Source organism: Lotus japonicus, chromosome 5 (genome assembly GCF_012489685.1).
Source record: "Lotus japonicus ecotype B-129 chromosome 5, LjGifu_v1.2".
NCBI lineage: Eukaryota > Viridiplantae > Streptophyta > Magnoliopsida > Fabales > Fabaceae > Lotus > Lotus japonicus.
Window position 1 is genome coordinate 10206574 of NC_080045.1, and position 17591 is coordinate 10224164.

Sequence of the window (17591 nt, forward strand, 5' to 3'; positions counted from 1 at the left end):
CTACTATATACCAAATTAGAAAAATGAAATATTTAACATAAGAATTATTTAATCAAAATTATAATTATTAATAATTATTCAATAAAAATATATCAATAATATGTAAGTCATTTTTTACATATATATATATATATATCATATTTATAAATAGCAATTTAAAATATTTAGACACTTCTAGATTTTCTCAAAGTCTAGGTATTCTAATTCAAGAATGATAAAATGCATGTTTATGTAACACATTTAAAATGTATGTTTACATAACAAACGTATAATACATGTTTACTATCTATATATGTGTTTATCTATATAATCTACAAATATTCATAACATTTAATGAAATGTATATTTTTTTGTATATATTTAGTAAAATTAATTATATTTTTGATAAGCAATGAATTATTATTGAAATCAGGTACAATGGGTACTTCAACCCAATACAAAGAAAAAAGTACAACTAGATACATCACAGAAAAAACATCGCTTTACTCCTAGAGAAAATTTCCTGTAGACTTTAGAAAAAAAATGTCTAATTAAAATCTTAACTAGGAAATCTTAACTAGGAAAAACCCGTCTTGGGGAAAACCTAGAGAAGGAAATAGTACATTAATTCTAAAGCCAAAACAAGACGTTCAAGGAACCAAACATATAGATCCTAAGCCAAAGAAAACCTTCAATAACTGGAACAATTATGCTAGAGGAGACCAACTCCACAAACCCACCACTGAATACAAAAGGGTTCCTTCACACATTCGAGATTTTGTTAACCATGTCTTCTTCCACCTACTCTCTCCCTAGTCAAAATAATGTGCAAAACGAGTTCTTTCTCTAAAATAAACTTCAACGACCTAGTAGACCCGCATAAAGAGTTGGGGGAATCTGCTTTCAAAAAATCAGTAGTATGCTTCGGGTAGACTCCCGATAGCCGCCTCGATGTCCGCATCATGATGCTCTTTAAAATTTCAAATTAGTCGTAGCAAGTCTGTCAAACTGTCACAATGATAATTCCAGCGCATGACTAGATTATAGAAGTTTTTGTCCTTCTGCGTTGAAATAGGGAAATCCAATAATCCCCAAAATATTCACGACCAGATTCGTTCAATTCTTCGATTGAGCCCCATCTTCAATTGTCAATTGTCATTTGCTTATGCGCATAACATAGGTATTGCATCTTTGTCGTACAACTCCAAAAAATAGGATGCTTGATCAGCGATTCTAAATCTTATTAGGTCAGCACGTAGCAAGTTGCGGAGGAGATGAGATGCTTCAAGATAATCATAAAAAATGTACAAATTATTTAAATCCCGATAACATAGTCATAGTCTAAAATACTTCCAGTACGTTGCCCAAATGACAATGATCGTCTGTTCAAACAGTAAAATAATATGCAGCCTGCGCGAAACAAATCCTTAGCCATATTTTCCTCCAGCTTAGAAAAGCTTTCCCCAAAATCAGCAAGTTTTGCATGTAGCTCTTTCCCACCACCAGTTATTATAATGTACTGGCACCTCAAAAATCCATGCACAACCCCCTCCAAGTGAAGATGGTGCAAACCTTTGAAACAGCTGTGTAAAATCCGGAGCAAATCAGAGGTTGCACCTATATCGTTGAACCATTTTATAGTTGTTATTGCTTTCTTGAGAAACTCACGACTCTTTGCATTCGCGGGCTTAAATCTTATTTGGCCAGAAATTAACTCAACCATATCAAATTGGCCCCTTTCAAAACCCAGATAATATAATTGTTGATCTCTTCTTACCCAAAAAATCTTATCACATTCTTGTGAGAATCTACTTTGGTAAGGGCAGCCAACTCTAACTCTACAGAAACCCTCCATTCTATTGGAACGGCCTTATACGCCATTGGACTTCCATTTGCAGAACCTTAAAAAATGGATGTTCTACCATAAGATCCATACCCAATTAAGGTTTGGGAAATACCTCTGGGTTCATCAGCTTCTAACGAATCTTTTATTTCCCTATCTGAAACTACCTGTTGTCCTACCATCAAAACAACTATAAGGCAGATAGCTACCGGAACCAAAATCACCACCAAAAAAATCATTGTTGTTGCTACAAGTGTTGAAGCCTGGTTAACAACGACGATAGAGGAGAGATTGTGCGGCAGCGAGATGGCCACCGGCGTTGTGTGGTCTCTGCGAGAGCAAACCCTAGGGTTAGGGTTGAACGAAGAGAGAGTTTTTTTTTTGAAATTGAAGAGAGAGGTTAAGAACCACAGTAAAAATTAATTTTTCAGTAGAATTAGTTATATGAAAATTTTCATTATATTTTTTATTTCTAAAAATTCTTATTAATGAATTAATTTTTTTAAATAATTTATATCTATGTATTATGAAAAAATAAGTTAGTTGCATGATTTATTGTTAGTTCTATTTTTATGTAAGCTTTTAATTATTAGAAAATACTATAAGTATTGAAACAATTACTATTTTAATTTACTATTTTATAACTCTTAGTCTTTCATTTATGTTTTAAAATATATATCATTTTACTAAAACAAATTCAATATATGTCCGCGCAACGTACAGGTCTAACATATAGTAATAATTACTTCTCAAACTGTTCGGTAATTTGTATGGTTTAATACATTTTGATCCTGCTAGTTCACCCTTTTGAGAGCTACAGTAAATTGTAAACTTTTATGTGTTCGTGCATCATTTTAAGTGTTAGGTTCCATTTATGTGGTTACATAATCACTTAGGACCTTGATTCCCGCCACAAGTTGTGGGTGAAAAGGACTGCGGTGTGATGTATGATCTAAGGGTATGCTTGGTTTAGGAGAGAAAGAGATAAGAGAGAAGAGAGAATAAGAGTAGAGAGAAAAGTAAGGGTAGAGTATATTTTATTGGTGGTTTGGTAATAATATAAGTAGAAGAGAAAAGTAAGAGAAAGAATGACGTGGAAAGTTAGCATTTTTATTTGCTTCCAATAAAAAAATTAAGCTAGCAGATATGGATTTGGATCCTCTTTCTCACATGACCATGTCATGTGTATAGTGTACAATCATGACATTGATTAATTTTCAACAAATTAATCGGTGGGGCTAGCGATCACTATGTTTCTGTTTTATCGCCCACCCTACTCTCCCACACCCGTTCTGTAACGCCCTGACTTTCAGTAACCTGCTAAAATAAATATGCAATGTTTTCTAAGGGATTCATAAAAGCGAGTATATATATTTTTTTCTTTTTCAAAGTATTTCCAAAACATGTCATGTCTACTCCCAACTATAAACACATTTACATCAAGCCTTGAACAAGGCAAGTACCCAAGGGTAAGAACGAAAGGACACAACCTGAAAAACCTAACAAGAACCAGATTCAACAAAGAGTCTATTATGCAATGACACCATAAGTCCGACATACTCCCAACGATCTCCACATCGGCAAACTGCAGGAAAGCAATACACCGGAACCTACCCGAAACCTTAATTATAAAATTCCTAAAATCCTTATGCAAGCTTAAACCAATAACGGTAAGCTCTCTAACCCAAGGCTCTAGCCCTACACCCAACTCTATTCTTCGAGTTTTCCACAGTTCTTCAAGTCCTCATCTCCAACTCGCACAAAGGTCAAACAACAAGTAGCAAACAGTCCATACAACTACCTCACATAAAAGAGAAAAACAAATTTAAGTGCATAACATGGCACATAAGCTAGCAACTTAATTCAAGATAGATGACAACATATATCCAACAACATGAAATCAAATCATATATCAGCAAAATCAACGAATTGGATTTAACTCAGATATCAACAACTTAACAACATAGATTAACTCAAATATCAACAATTTAACAACATTGACTTAACTCAGATATCAACAACTTAACAACATTGGTTTAACTCAGATATCAACAACTTAACGACATAGATTAAACTCAAATCAAATGACAATAACTTCAACAATATCAAATCAAATCAGATAACAAATAAAACCAACAATATGGGTTAATCAATAACGTGTCGTAAGACGGGACAATGATAGCACAACACATCTTCATCGCCACTTATTGCGTCACACAAGGCGGGACAATCGGGTTCACACAACCACCACATTGCTGCTTATACGTCACACAAGACAGGACAATTAGATGGACAACACCTCCTGATCGCCACTTAACGCCACACGAGGCGCGTCAATCAGGTGGACACAACCACCACATTGCCGCTTGGGTAATTCAAAACATTCAAATAAATAAGCTTACAATATAATCCAAGATAGATATCAATAAAATCAGCAACATAGAATTAAACCAGATATAAACAGAATCAATAACATATAATTAAATCAGACATAAATAGAATCAGCTGTTAGTGCCCTATAATGCGACTTTATGCTGCTATCTAAATGGATCGATCAATAACGTCTCGCAAGATAGGACAATGCCACTTATTGCGCCACACAAGGCGGAACAATCGTGTGGACACAACCACCACATTGCCGCTTATACGTCACACAAGACGGGACAAACGAGTTTCATTATAGTCCCTATGAGGAAAAATGACGTTTAGTGGCGGTCATTTTTCAATTACTGTCGGTTTTTTACCGCCACTAAACGTCATTTTTTTCTTCATAAGGACTAAAATCAAACTCGCTTACAAACTCATGGACTAATTTGATCATTAACCCATTCAAAAACGATAAAAGATTTTTTTTTTGGTATGAAAAACGATAAAAGATAGTATGATTCTTTTTTTTGAAAGTAAAGATAGTATGATTCAATGAGAAAAGAGTATAAATAACAAAATTGAAGTGAAATTAAAGTTGAAGTGTGAATTATCATTTAACTCCTCTAAAGCAATAGAAAGCCTTAAAGGAGGACATTCATTACTCCTAGTCTAAACCCAGCCCACAGATCAAAGGAATACAAAACAAAACCCTGCATAGATTGCAATATTACATACTATATAATATTCACAACCACCTTTGATTCTCGTACCCAATGGAGTGTTGTTGAGAGAGAGGAACAACAACAACAACAACAGAGTCACATTCACCTACCCTTCTCTCTCTAACCTCCTTCTCCCTTTCCTCTTCGCACTTTCCGCCGCCCCACACTCCTAAAGGGTTTTTTTCATTGATGGGTATGCGAGGGGTTTCGCTATTCGATGACAGAAACGATGGCTTCTTCTCTGTTTCAAATTTGGGGTCTCAATGGAATGTTCAGAATGAAGGTTATCACCACCCAGGTGGTTTATTTGCGAGCATTGGTCAAATGGGTATGGGGTTTGGCCAAACACCAAACGACCCTTCTGCGAATTCCCAAGGTGGCGGCGGTGGCGGCAATGGGATGAGGATTCCCTGCACGGAGTTTTACATTAGGTATGTTCAGTCGGAGGGGAAGGTGAAGATTGTTGGTGTTCCTGATGAGGATGATGATGATGATGATGATGAAGAAGAGGTGGTGGGAGGGGTTAGGAGGATGAAGAAGAAGAAGAGGGGTTTGAAGATTAAGGTGAAGAACCCTTCGTTGAGGAGGTTGTTTAGTGGGGCCATTGGGGGGGCGGTGTCGCGTACCGCGGTGGCGCCGTTGGAGACGATAAGGACTCATTTGATGGTTGGGAGTAGTGGCCATTCCAGTGGTGAGGTGTTTAATAATATCATGAAGAGTGATGGGTGGAAGGGGTTGTTTAGGGGCAATTTTGTTAATGTCATTCGTGTTGCACCTAGCAAGGCCATTGAGGTATGAGTGTGTTATATCATTTTGAATGGTTTTGTTTCATAATTTGTTATTGAGTTGCTTGATTTTATTGTTTGTGTTGAGAAGTCTCACATTAACGGGTGTGTTGAGAAGTTCCAATTTGACTAGATATATGTCCAAAATAGTCATTATAAAGGGTAGAACAATCCTCACATTTGAGCTAACTTTTGAGTTAGAGTTAGGCCTAGACCAAATTTTAAGAGTTTCAACACTTTTGCAGTTTGAGTGTTTTTTTGTTTTTGGATTTTTAGGAGGACCATATATATTATCAATGTAAGTTTATTTGTTGTGAATAAACTTGTTTTAATTAAAATATATTACTAAAAATTATGTTATTGAAAACATTCAAAAAGTTTAAATTTTTTCTCACAGGATAAAATTTTACGTTAAATGAACAATATTATGAAACCAATTCTTTTATGAAAAAAGTTGAACAGGCCCACCTTGATTGACTGATTTAGACTTATGAATTGTGGATTTCTTTTATATGGTATCAGCACAATGCCAAAGTTTACCTTTATCTGTTTTCTGCGGACTATATTTTTCTGTCATTTTCAACAATTTAGTCACATTATCCTTGCTGAAAAAGAGTATCAATTTAGCTAGCACTTGCTCCTGTCCCGTTTGATGGAGTGATATTAGTGACAAAAAGTAATACTGCTCCAGATTTGTTTTGTTCAAGTGTTGAGCTATTTGTTAAATCTCATGATTTTTTTTTTAAATCATGTAGCAGTTTTTGTGTTTAAGTTTGTTTGGTTCATGTTAATAAAACAGTTCATGTGGTTCCTTGGATGTGCTCTTTTTTCTCTTTTGCTGGTGGAGGATAGGTTGTGTTGGAGGATGTTAAGACCATAAGAATGACACTTTAATTCAGGTCAATGTACAACTTGCCCCTAATGAAATGTTTGCTCTTTGAAACTTAAGTAGGATAATTTTTTGCCTGTTAACTTGCGAATTAAACTTGTGTCAAGACAAATCATGCAATCAAATGAACTTTTTGCTTTCTTCCCTAGTAACTGGTTTGTTTTCCCTGTTGGTATCTTTTCATTATGTTACTTTTGGCAGTCTTGGATTTTGGTAACACTTATTTTGTCTCTTCTGTAAATTTGTTGGCAAGTTTCTGGTGCTCCAAGTTAACCTAGCAAACATGTTGAGCTTCCTTAATTTGACTTGGTGATAGAATACCGGAACAACGTACATGATAAGTAATAATAGCCTTCTTTGTTGCTTTGAAGAGAGTATTTGTTGTTTTCTGACAAGAAAAACATTAAATCTCCTTCATAAGGCATTTATATAGAAAGCAACCTTTTGTTCTTTTTAGTGCATTATGGGAAATATCTGCTTCAAATTTTGAAAAGAACTATGTTAGCGCCTGTTTGCTTTCTTCATTTTCTATTTTCATTTTCACTGAAAATCGAAAATACATTAAGACAATGATATTAAGTCTAATTGTATGTGGTAGTGCTTTTATATTTATGCATCTGAATATATTTCACTTTTTTTCTGCAGCTTTTTGCTTATGACACAGTTAACAAGAACCTTTCACCAAAGCCTGGGGAACAGCCCAAACTCCCCGTTCCTCCATCACTGATTGCAGGTGCTTGCGCTGGAGTTAGTTCAACTTTATTGACATATCCTCTGGAGTTACTTAAAACTCGATTAACTATCCAGGTATATACATGTAAAACAAAGTGCACGCTCTTCTATATAGATTTGTCTCCTCTAAAGTAAGTAGTTCATAAGTTATCTTTACCATGGATGAGAAAATCATTGATTCTAACAGTTGATTTTCTTATCAACTATTGAAATTTCTTACATTTTCCCTTGTGAGTGGAAGTTTACTTTAGAGGATTTACACCTTAACATCCCGTCAGATAATAGAAACAAAATTTATGCTGGATTGGTAATTTTGCAGAGAGGTGTTTACGACGGTCTATTTGATGCATTCTTGAAAATCGTTCGAGAAGAAGGTGCTGGAGAACTTTATAGAGGCCTTGCACCTAGTCTTATTGGAGTTATTCCATATTCCGCCACCAATTACTTTGCCTACGATTCTTTAAGGAAAGCATACAGAAAATTTTCCAAACAAGAGAAGATTGGCAACATCGAAACCCTCTTGATAGGATCATTAGCGGGTGCTATTTCAAGTACCGCAACTTTTCCGCTCGAAGTGGCTCGCAAGCACATGCAAGTTGGAGCCCTTAGTGGAAGGCAAGTCTACAAGAATGTGCTTCATGCCCTTGCAAGTATTCTTGAAAAAGAAGGGATCCAGGGTTTGTATAGAGGGTTGGGACCAAGCTGCATGAAGTTGGTGCCAGCTGCAGGAATCTCTTTCATGTGCTATGAAGCCTGCAAGAGAATACTGGTAGAGGATGATGATGATGATGAGGAATAGGATTAGTACCTGAGTTTTATTTTTTTGTCCTTCACAAATTCGGTTCGATTTTTTGGATTTCATTTTGGTTATTGGGTTTTTTATACTTCTAATAAGAAATTGAGGATGGAGATTTTGATTATTTTTGATGTCTTGCCTATTGGCACTGACTAATTAGTTATGGCTTTGACATGGCTTAACTGGTCATTGTTAGAGTGAAAACAAATCATTGTATTCTTCTGCTCAAGGGCAAAGCACATCTATTATTGAAGGCAATTTCACTTATTTTTTAGTCTTAGCACATACAATTGTATGTAAAATTGCACTTTCTTTCCATATTGTTTTGTTTATTTTCACTAGAAATATACAATTTGTATGTGAGTCTAATTTTCAAGCTTTGATGCTTCCTTTTAATATGAAGCTCTTCTAAATTTGATTATAGACGAAGTCAATTTTGAGGAGAATACAGCTTTTGTACGTCATAATTGATTTTGAAGAAAAATAAGTTTACAAAAGCCAAATTTTGAATGAAAAGTCTGTCTTTATCCACCATTTTTCTCGTTTCTGTTGGAGATTTACAATAAAGTCGGTCGTCTTCTTTTGACATTCAACAGGTCAAAATGTAAGTGCCGTGAGGCAATCCTTTGAGTTATATTCCATTCATCTTTGACAAAAAAAAAACAGGTCAAAATGTGAGTCTTCAATTGGGAGCTATTCTATAAGGGAAGAAATGTTTCTAACTGGATGTGACCACCTAATCTTGGAAACATAAATTGTGGGTAGTGATGCTGACTATTCCACTCTAAAAAAGAGTTGTTACCAAATTAAAAGAAAGAGTGAATAGGCTAAAATCCAAAAGAGAGGTTCGTTTGACTCTGCTCATTATAATGAAAGGAATCTTCAGTATCAGCAGTCATCAGCTCAGCAAAGAAAATTGTGTTCTTGACAAAATTAAAATGTCTGGATCAGATGGTAAAAAATCAACAATTGCATGCTCTTGAGGTAGAAACTAGAACGTATCACAGTCATTAGTTTATAAGGAATTACAAGGAAGGGGGAAGTTAAAGGCCATAATCTCTCATGAAGTAAATTTTTATTCAGGATGTAAGAATTTCTTGTATAAATAGATATGTCTTGCCAACTTGGTTTAGAATGGACATATTCCGGTTTTGACTCTCACCTCCCTATTCATAAGTTCAGAGTTCGAACCCCTAGTGAGATCCTCTGGTGCTCATGGGGTTATGCTGGCATAACCCGAACCCGCTTGCGATAGTAGCCAGCCATGCATACCAAGGAGTGAGCATTGCTGCTCTCCGGAGGTTTTTTTTCTACGTTATACATTTTTAATAACAAAGACAGTAGTTACCTTTGAAATTTTATTGAAACAGAAGTTATGTTGGCAGCCAAGAAAACTACTTCAAAGAACTACTCACCGTCGTGCTCTTCACTCTGCCATCCCTGCCATTGCTTCAAGCATTTCCTAATCCCTAAAATTCTTGATGATCTCAACCACACACTTACCAGTTACCACACACCTGCACCAATAAGTATTCTCTATTTTGTTGGAATTTCACCATCTGGGTGTTAGTTTGGAATTGAATCCCAAGTAAAGCTTATTTCACATTTGGCATTATAGGCTGAATATTCTTGGTTTATTCTTGCTTTACTTTGTCTCACATGACAAACACTAGTACACAAAAAGTTAAATAGCCGGAGCTTGAGGTACAGTGATAAAGGAAAATAAAAAATCTAATAAATCAAGAAAAACAAATCACACTATATTTAAGCAAATCACACTATATTCATAGTTGGAGCTAGTGGTACAATGTCTCATCCCAAGGTGAGATACAATATTGTTTTGCTGCAATGGTGAATTTGCCATAAATAGCAACCAGGGGAGACAAAGTAGGACGAAAGACCAAAACACAAAATTAATCTATAGGACAAATGTAATAGAAAGATAAAATGTGATTATTCTCCTTTGACATGTTTAATTGTCACAAGATGAAACATTAAGATATGTACATTTCAAACATATTGACACATTAATATATGTAAAGTTCAACTTCTAATATAGTTGTTGTAGATTAAATTCTAATCAGCATGGTAGAGAAGTTCAACTAAAGTTACCATTTTTGGCTGATGATTTTTATTGGTGATTAAAAAAGAAAAAGGTATAGTTATGATTGCAGTGCTAGTATATCTTGCAGGAATTGCTCCAACACGATAGCACATGCAAATAGTTCAATCACAATAAGTGCTGGTCTTGCACTTAAGAATTCCTTTTGTCCAGAAGGCTCAGCTTCCCTCTTCTGCATTTCCCATACCATTGCTGGTGGGAGAACTCCATAGAGCACTGTCATGCAGTAACCCCCCTAAGACATGTTAAAGCATAAACAGAAAGAATCTGTTATGTGTGATTATAAATAAATAAATACTTAATATCGGAATAACACGGGATTTAGATTTCCTGCAGTTAAACTTTTTTAAATTTACAGAAGTAATGCTCCAACTCCACCTATGGTCCTAAGCCCAGATAAATAAGGAAGGTTGTGTTAGGCCTTTTGCAGCCAATTTAAAACTGATCGATATCTTAATATGGATCCGTGATCCATATAGCTGATCTCACCTAGTGGAATAAGGCTTATAAAAAAAACCTAGAGGAATAAGACTTTGAATGGTGCTGCAGGGCAGACATGGCTTCATAATTGGTTGATCAAGATTAGATGGCTTAGATTTGAATATATAGTTCAATCAAATTTTAAATCTGAACCATCTAATCTTATGTACTTGAATTTAGGAAAATCCAACGGCAGGGAAATCAGATTCTAAAACTTGGGACCTATGAAGAAAAAGACCTCTTCCTTAACTTACAGCAATATCAGTGGCAGCAGAGAATGCATCTGGAAATGCTGTTGAGACAAAGAGAGAAGGAGCAACTACCACTGTCACAGCTGTGACATTCATTCTATTCATGTCCCACCAATTTCCCTGTCCAATGAGCTGTCTTAGTTAAAAATAATCATACCATGATGTTTGGTTACTTTCTATATTGAGTTTGTTTTTGCACGTTTATAGGAAAAAGTTGAAACAAGTAGGATGTTATTTAAGCAAGATTTTCAAGGTTCATAGTTTACCTTTACCTTTTGTGTTGAAGGGAATCGCCAGGTTTCATTTTTTAGTTGCTCCTTGAAAAACTCTGAGAAGCTTAGGAGGGTACCAATAAGTGATGTGCCTACTGCTAAAAGTGAGAAGGCACCAACCATAAGTGAAACACCACTCCATCTCAACCTAAGCCATTGGCATTGTAGTTAGAGGTTTGTTATTTGGTACTATTTTGTTAAAGTTGAGAGAATATATGAGAAGAGAAAAACATAAATCATGGAAGAGAAGGCATTTGATGTCAAATATAAGAGTAGATAGTTTAGACAGAATTCTATTAAGGTTCTGGTATTTTCATTTGATGTGGTGCATCTATTATTACATCCTTTTATACTCATTGTAACTATTATCTGAGATTATTCTGCTGCCAAACAAAATAATCTGAGATTACTCTGAGTGAATTTTCCACTAGGCTTCCCAAATTTGTCTCTAACTTGATGGTTAATAGAATTTGGACTAGGCATGACTCTAACAGGAAGCTAGCTCATGGTGAGGGTTCCTCTACCCTCTACCCTCCTCAAGCTCAGGAGGAGAGTGAAATTTGCAGGACTGGGCATCTGCAGCCGACCTATTTATGAGTGGCCAGACTCAAATATCATATTAGAATTTGGATTAGGCATAATTCTACGCCAAAAGTTAACTTAGCGGCAAGGATTGCTTTACCATATATAAGGACTATTTTGGCCATACATCTGATTAACGTGTGACTTCTCAATATTAGTTATTCATCAATATTAGTATTTAGCAGAGGCTGAATTACCCAGATAACAACTTCACCGGATCAACAACTTGTTCTGCTTCAGATGCAAGACCAAGTGCAATTGCAGCCCAGACAAGCAATGCTGCCAGTGGCACAAGACTACCAAGAAAAATTGAGGCTTTTATACGACGAAGGTCACCATCCAAATAAGCACAAAGAACTGCAGCAAGGTTTTGGAAACTAAATTGCTTAGCAAAACTACAAGCTGAAAATACAGAACAATTCATAAAAATAATGTCTCATTCTCACATGGTGCTAGATCATGAAACACTAAGGAAAAAATAATCACAGGAATTGTTGATGGCACTTTTGTCCAATCACTAATGCCCCCAACTCCTGACCATCCCCCAAACACCACAGCTAGCACTTCAATAGCCAATAATAAACCTGCTAACAAGAATCTACACATTGTTACAAAGTCAAAGCAATAATCATCAAAAAATTATAGAATGAAATGCTGACATAAAACCAGAGAAAACATACAATAACCTAATATTTGGTAAACTCTGGTCTAGTTTGCTCGATGCCATATTGCCAATAAATAATGTTGTCAGGGTTGGGATCTTATGCAAGATCTTGGAGAGGGTGAAAGGTCGTGTTGACGGGTACCATATGCTCAAAATAATCCATATATAAAATAGGACAATCTTCACCCTAAGTTAACTTCTGGAGTAGAGTTAGACACTAAGAAGCATGGTCACATATTTTCCGTGTCAAACTTTTTGCGGCGTTTAAGCAAATTTATTTTTTCTAGCCCTAATCCAAATATTAAGGTGGTATTAGAGTCTATCTTAGATCTGTTTATTAGAGATCACTTATGCATGAGTCACCCGCCGATATACAATCTTGCCACACTCCAAATGTCCTGTTTTGGGCGTGGGGTGGTGTTAAATCATAGGACCATAGATGAGATCTTAGATCCTATTGGAAATGTAAAATTATAAAATACACATAGTAAATCACAAAAATAAGGAAAATAACTTATGATTCACATCATTTGAGTAAACTTAAACTGAAAATTCATAGCCATAAAATTGGCAATAATGCATCACTCAGATATTTATGTACCAATCATGGAAGCGGTTAGAAACTGGTTGACTTGATCAGTGGCACTAGTTCCCCAAATTGACACAAGTATTGTGAAGAGCATAGTGAAAAGACAGCCTGAAACTGGAGCTGGGAGATTAATCAATTGGAAAAGGATCTCCCCTGACTTGGAAATATATGCAACCATGGAACTATAGCCCAAGAAAATATAAACAACACTAGCTAATGTCCCACCCCAGTCTCCTAGTGTTTCTTGGGCCATGGTTCTGATAGAAACAAGCTTTAACTCATTGTCTTTCTCTTTCCCTTCATTCTTTCTCATCAAACCCACATTAATTTCAACTAGCAAAAAGGCTTCAATGAGGAGAAAAATCCAACATACTATTACTGAAGTAGAACTTGGAATAAACCCCTGCAATTAAACAAATCTGGACATGTTAGCATGAACTGCATTAATACTTTCAGGAGCTGTCTGTCTAACTTATTCCAAGAGTTCACTAACTCATCCTAGGTACATTGTAATGGATTAAGATCCTCTCATGTCAGTTGGAAACTTTCTCATGTCTGTTCATCTTGAAATTTTGTATCTATCTCTTTATTCACATGTATTAAATAAGTGAGACCTTTTGAATATTTATGAAGAGAGATAGACACAATGTTTCACTTGACGTGAAAAAATCATGATCCGATTCACCTATGATGGAATCCGAATTCTCTGCAGATTTCTACAGCCTCCCCAAGCCAATAAATCTCAAAATACTCTTTAATTTAATAAACTAATTTTTATTTAGATTAATCATTAATTACAAAAATCAATTGTCTATAGGAGGAGAAAGCTGTAGAGAACCTCATCTGCAGAGAATCCAAATTCCTCAACGATGTAGTTATTTAATCGTTGCGGTAAATTGGACAACCTCAGTTTTGTGTCAAAAGTTGTTCTTTTGCATCTAAAGAGTGTTAGAGGGTGTACAGTACAGCAGGGGAGGCTTTCTGTGGAAGTGCAAGAATCCCAGAACCAATACTAGTACCAATAACAAGAGCAGCTGCACCAGCAATAGTACCCTTCTTCTTCTTCTCAGCTACTTCAATTGAGCAGATGCATTTCTTGGCCTTTCTAACATAAGACCTCCTTGTAATCACTGGTTTTTGCTGTTCGAGGTGGCACAAATAGCTGGGAGGAATTGCAATTCATCATGTAAAATTGATTGACAGAGGGAGGAGCAAATTCACTCCAAGACAATATAAGACAATAAATTGTGATTGTGGTAAATATCATGTCATACTTGCTTGTTCTGAAACCAACTATTGTTGGGTTCATTTCTTGATTTCTTGCCTTTGGTGGATATGATTCTGTATGTCTCTGGATTTGAAGACGTAAATGTGAAAAGGAAGATGAAGCAATGCATCTTGAATCCACCATGAGATGATCAAGAAGTGACAAATGGCTAAGGCCTAAGGGGAACCAATTGTATGGTCTCCAAATATCTTGTAAATGGTACCCCACTCTTCATTGTGAACGGTCAATGTTAATGTCTAAAATGAATAAATATCCAATAAAAAATAGTGCACTTAATAATTAATGTATTTTCTTTCATAAATAGTGGCGGAGGGAGGGGACTGAGGTTGTCACTCATCGTCATGGTCTCTCCAAATTTTCTGCTTTTATTTATATACTTATATATTATACATTTTTTGCTTCCCAAGTTACCTCCTTTTTTTATACAAAAACTTCAATGTAACTATGTAAGTGCATTCAAATGAATTGGGACCCAAATTTTTGGCTTAAGGCAGAATAATCTTATGACATTTAACGTTGATCTACAAACCTTTTTTTTGGACCGTTGATCTACAAACCTAATCCTTCCTTTTAGTCCTAAAAACATATTTATGTAAGTTTTAATGCGTTGAAAGGGGGTCAATGCACTATTGGGATTGAGCTTGTTATCGCGGACTGTAGGCGTCTAAGTAGTTCCTTCTCTAAGATTGTTTATTGTCATGCTCGAAGATCTGCTAATGGAGTGGCACATATTCTTACTTCCAATGCTTTTGCCTTTCCTGCAAATGTATGGTGGTCTAATCCATCTTCTTGTATTGAGCATGCTCTCTTTATAGACTCAGCTTTTGTATAATATATGACGAGCTTTAACTAAAAAAATAAGGGTATGCATAATCTATTTTTTCATTTTAGATATAATATATATAATATATATATATATATATATAAAGTGTCATTTATTACATATATATAATAAGGTAAATAAATGCTAATAAACGTTGGTTAGCATCGGACAATTTGATGAAAAATGTTAAATAAGGTTTTATGTTGCTTAAAATTGTCGTCAACTAGACCGATGCTAATTTGGGTAAAATCTCGTATTTTCGCCACTAAGGTAAAACCCCTACATTATCATGTCTTTTTATTGAAATGGAAGTAAAGAAATATTTTGCTAAAATAAAGGGAAAATGAGAAGGGTTTGGTTTAGACTTGGGTTGTGGAGCCGGTCATATTTCTTTCTTGAGTGTGTAAGACTAAATGAATAGTGCTAAGAACTCAAAGTTAAGAACTTATAATTGAAGCAAAATATGGAAAAGTTGCTTGAGAATTGCTTAAAGCACATGTGACAGTACGGGTCCAGGTGAATAATGCTAAGAACTAGCATTGGAGATGCTTTTAGCATATGCCATATAAACTAGTTTCATTTGCTCTTTTTACCCAAATGGAACCAGCAATTTTTTTATTTATATTTTAGGGTTAATGGTCAAATTATTCCTGAGTTTGTAAGCGAGTTTAATTTTAGTCTCTCTGAGGGAAAATGATGTGTAGTGGCGGTAAAAAACCACCAATAATTGTAAAAATGACCGTCACTAAACGTTAATTTTACTCCGAGGGACTAAAAAGACTAATTTGACCATTAACCCTATATTTTATCTTCAATCATCTAATTCTAAAAGATAAAAACCGTATCTTTTTACAACTACTAGTATTTATCCCACACCAAATAGGGGTGGAAATGGGCCGAGTGGCTCTTCGAGGGCCTACAACCTAGCCTACAAAGGTCACGCCTAGGCCGGGCTTATTTGCTAAAAAGATCAGGCTTAGACTTTTTAAAAAACTTGATTAGCTAAAAAGTCTAGGCTTAGGCTTATAAAAAAGCATATTATGCTTGATAGGCCGACTCACTTACCAAATTATATTTTATGATTTAATAAATATATAACTAATATATTAAAGAAATTTAATTGTAACCAAAAAAATATGTTAATAAATTTAATATCATGTCTAAAAAAATACTAAAAATTAAAAGAGAAGAAATTCTAAGATGAAAACCTAAATTAGAAACGTTCTCTACTTTTGTCTTTCACTCTGTTAACTCTCACTCTCTCAGCCTCTCACCTAGCGATTGCTCTCCTTAAGGCCCTAAGACATATTAGCCTCTTTAAAAGGATTTTTTTTTAAGTCAGTAGGCTTTCAAACAGGCTCGTAGGCTAGATCAGACCTCCTAGAAGGCTAGGCCAAGCCTTAAAATTTGGCCTGCGAAATGCCACAGGGCCAAGGCTTGGGTCGCGAGTTTCGAATGCAGGTCAGGCCTGGACCTCACAAAGCCTAGCCAAGCCCATTTCCACCCCTACGCGCCATGTACAGATGGAATAAGAGTACCTTGTTAGCATACATTAGACCTTTTCATATTTCCTCTCTCGTTTTTTTTTTAAATACGTATATAACCTATTTAAGTTTTTTTTTATCTTCTAATCTTAGGTACATTCTAATTCCTTTGTTTCCTAATTTGTTATACTTTGAATCAACATACCAAAACTATTTTAATCTTCCAGATGTATATAGATGTACATACGAAAACATAAAATACAAAATTTTTGAGTTAATTTCCAAATCAATCATTTAAAACTATATGATATCAATTTTTTTATATTATTATGTAAAAAATAACTATAATCATTAAAAAAAAAACTTTGTCAGCATACATCTTAATTATTCTAATGTCACAATTGACTATAAAAACTTTGTCAGCATACATCTATAATCACAATTGACTTTTATTAATTACTCTAACGTCATTAAAAACCATTAAATGTCAAATTAATACAGTACTATTATATTTTAAAAAAGTTACAATTGACTTTTATTAACTATTCTAATGTCATTAATGTATATTAAATGTCTTTAAAAAAGAGACTATTAAATGTCTTTAAAAAACTATTAAATGCAATATTAATACATTACTTATTTTTGAAAATATTGAATTATTTAATATTTAATTATTTAAAAAATATATATGACATAATCTACTTACTAATTATAGTATGAGAGTGAAAACTTACGAAGAAACACATAGAATGAGGGGGTGACACTTGTCCGAGTTGCAGCTTTTTAGTTTCAAAAATAATATATTGTGTATGATTATTATTATTTTGGTACATTTTTTTTTATGCAAATGTTAGTTGTTAGAAATGTTAATAAATTAATCTTTCTTACGAGTTCGAATCCGTGAACCTTCACCCCACTCAACC

At 34.9% G+C, this 17591-nt stretch overlaps 2 protein-coding genes across 4 annotated transcripts; one reads left to right on the forward strand and one right to left on the reverse strand.

Annotated features, from left to right (window-relative positions):
* The first annotated feature begins 4871 nt into the window (after nucleotides 1-4871).
* Nucleotides 4872-8380, forward strand: LOC130720668 (adenine nucleotide transporter BT1, chloroplastic/mitochondrial-like). Its single transcript, XM_057571344.1, has 3 exons — nucleotides 4872-5703; nucleotides 7231-7392; nucleotides 7637-8380. The coding sequence occupies exons 1-3, from the start codon at nucleotides 5101-5103 to the stop codon at nucleotides 8114-8116; spliced, it is 1245 nt and encodes a 414-aa protein (XP_057427327.1). The 5' UTR covers nucleotides 4872-5100; the 3' UTR covers nucleotides 8117-8380.
* Nucleotides 8381-9171: 791 nt separating this feature from the next.
* On the reverse strand, nucleotides 9172-14560 carry LOC130721146 (uncharacterized). Of its 3 annotated transcripts, none has more exons than XM_057571886.1 (8): nucleotides 14348-14560; nucleotides 14040-14235; nucleotides 13086-13476; nucleotides 12267-12404; nucleotides 12018-12177; nucleotides 11239-11386; nucleotides 10970-11086; nucleotides 9172-10470 (listed from the first exon to the last, which is right to left on the reverse strand). In XM_057571886.1, exons 1-8 carry the CDS (start codon nucleotides 14482-14484, stop codon nucleotides 10276-10278), a joined length of 1482 nt encoding a protein of 493 aa, XP_057427869.1. In that variant the 5' UTR covers nucleotides 14485-14560; the 3' UTR covers nucleotides 9172-10275. The 3 variants fall into 3 exon arrangements, with proteins under 3 accessions (XP_057427869.1, XP_057427868.1, XP_057427870.1); XM_057571885.1 differs by having other exon boundaries at nucleotides 11233-11386; XM_057571887.1 differs by having other exon boundaries at nucleotides 10330-11086.
* Between the last annotated feature and the right edge of the window lie 3031 nt (nucleotides 14561-17591).

Coding starts and splice junctions, on each gene's coding strand:
- LOC130720668 (XM_057571344.1), top strand. CDS start 5,101: ATGGGTATGCGAGGGGTTTCGCTATTCGATGACAGAAACGATGGCTTC. Junction 5,704..7,230: donor CACCTAGCAAGGCCATTGAG/GTATGAGTGTGT, acceptor TTTTTTCTGCAG/CTTTTTGCTTATGACACAGT. Junction 7,393..7,636: donor AAACTCGATTAACTATCCAG/GTATATACATGT, acceptor GTAATTTTGCAG/AGAGGTGTTTACGACGGTCT.
- LOC130721146 (XM_057571885.1), bottom strand. CDS start 14,484: ATGGTGGATTCAAGATGCATTGCTTCATCTTCCTTTTCACATTTACGT. Junction 13,477..14,039: donor CACAGAAAGCCTCCCCTGCT/GTACTGTACACC, acceptor GTTTAATTGCAG/GGGTTTATTCCAAGTTCTAC. Junction 11,087..11,232: donor CTTCAACACAAAAGGTAAAG/GTAAACTATGAA, acceptor CTCATTGGACAG/GGAAATTGGTGGGACATGAA.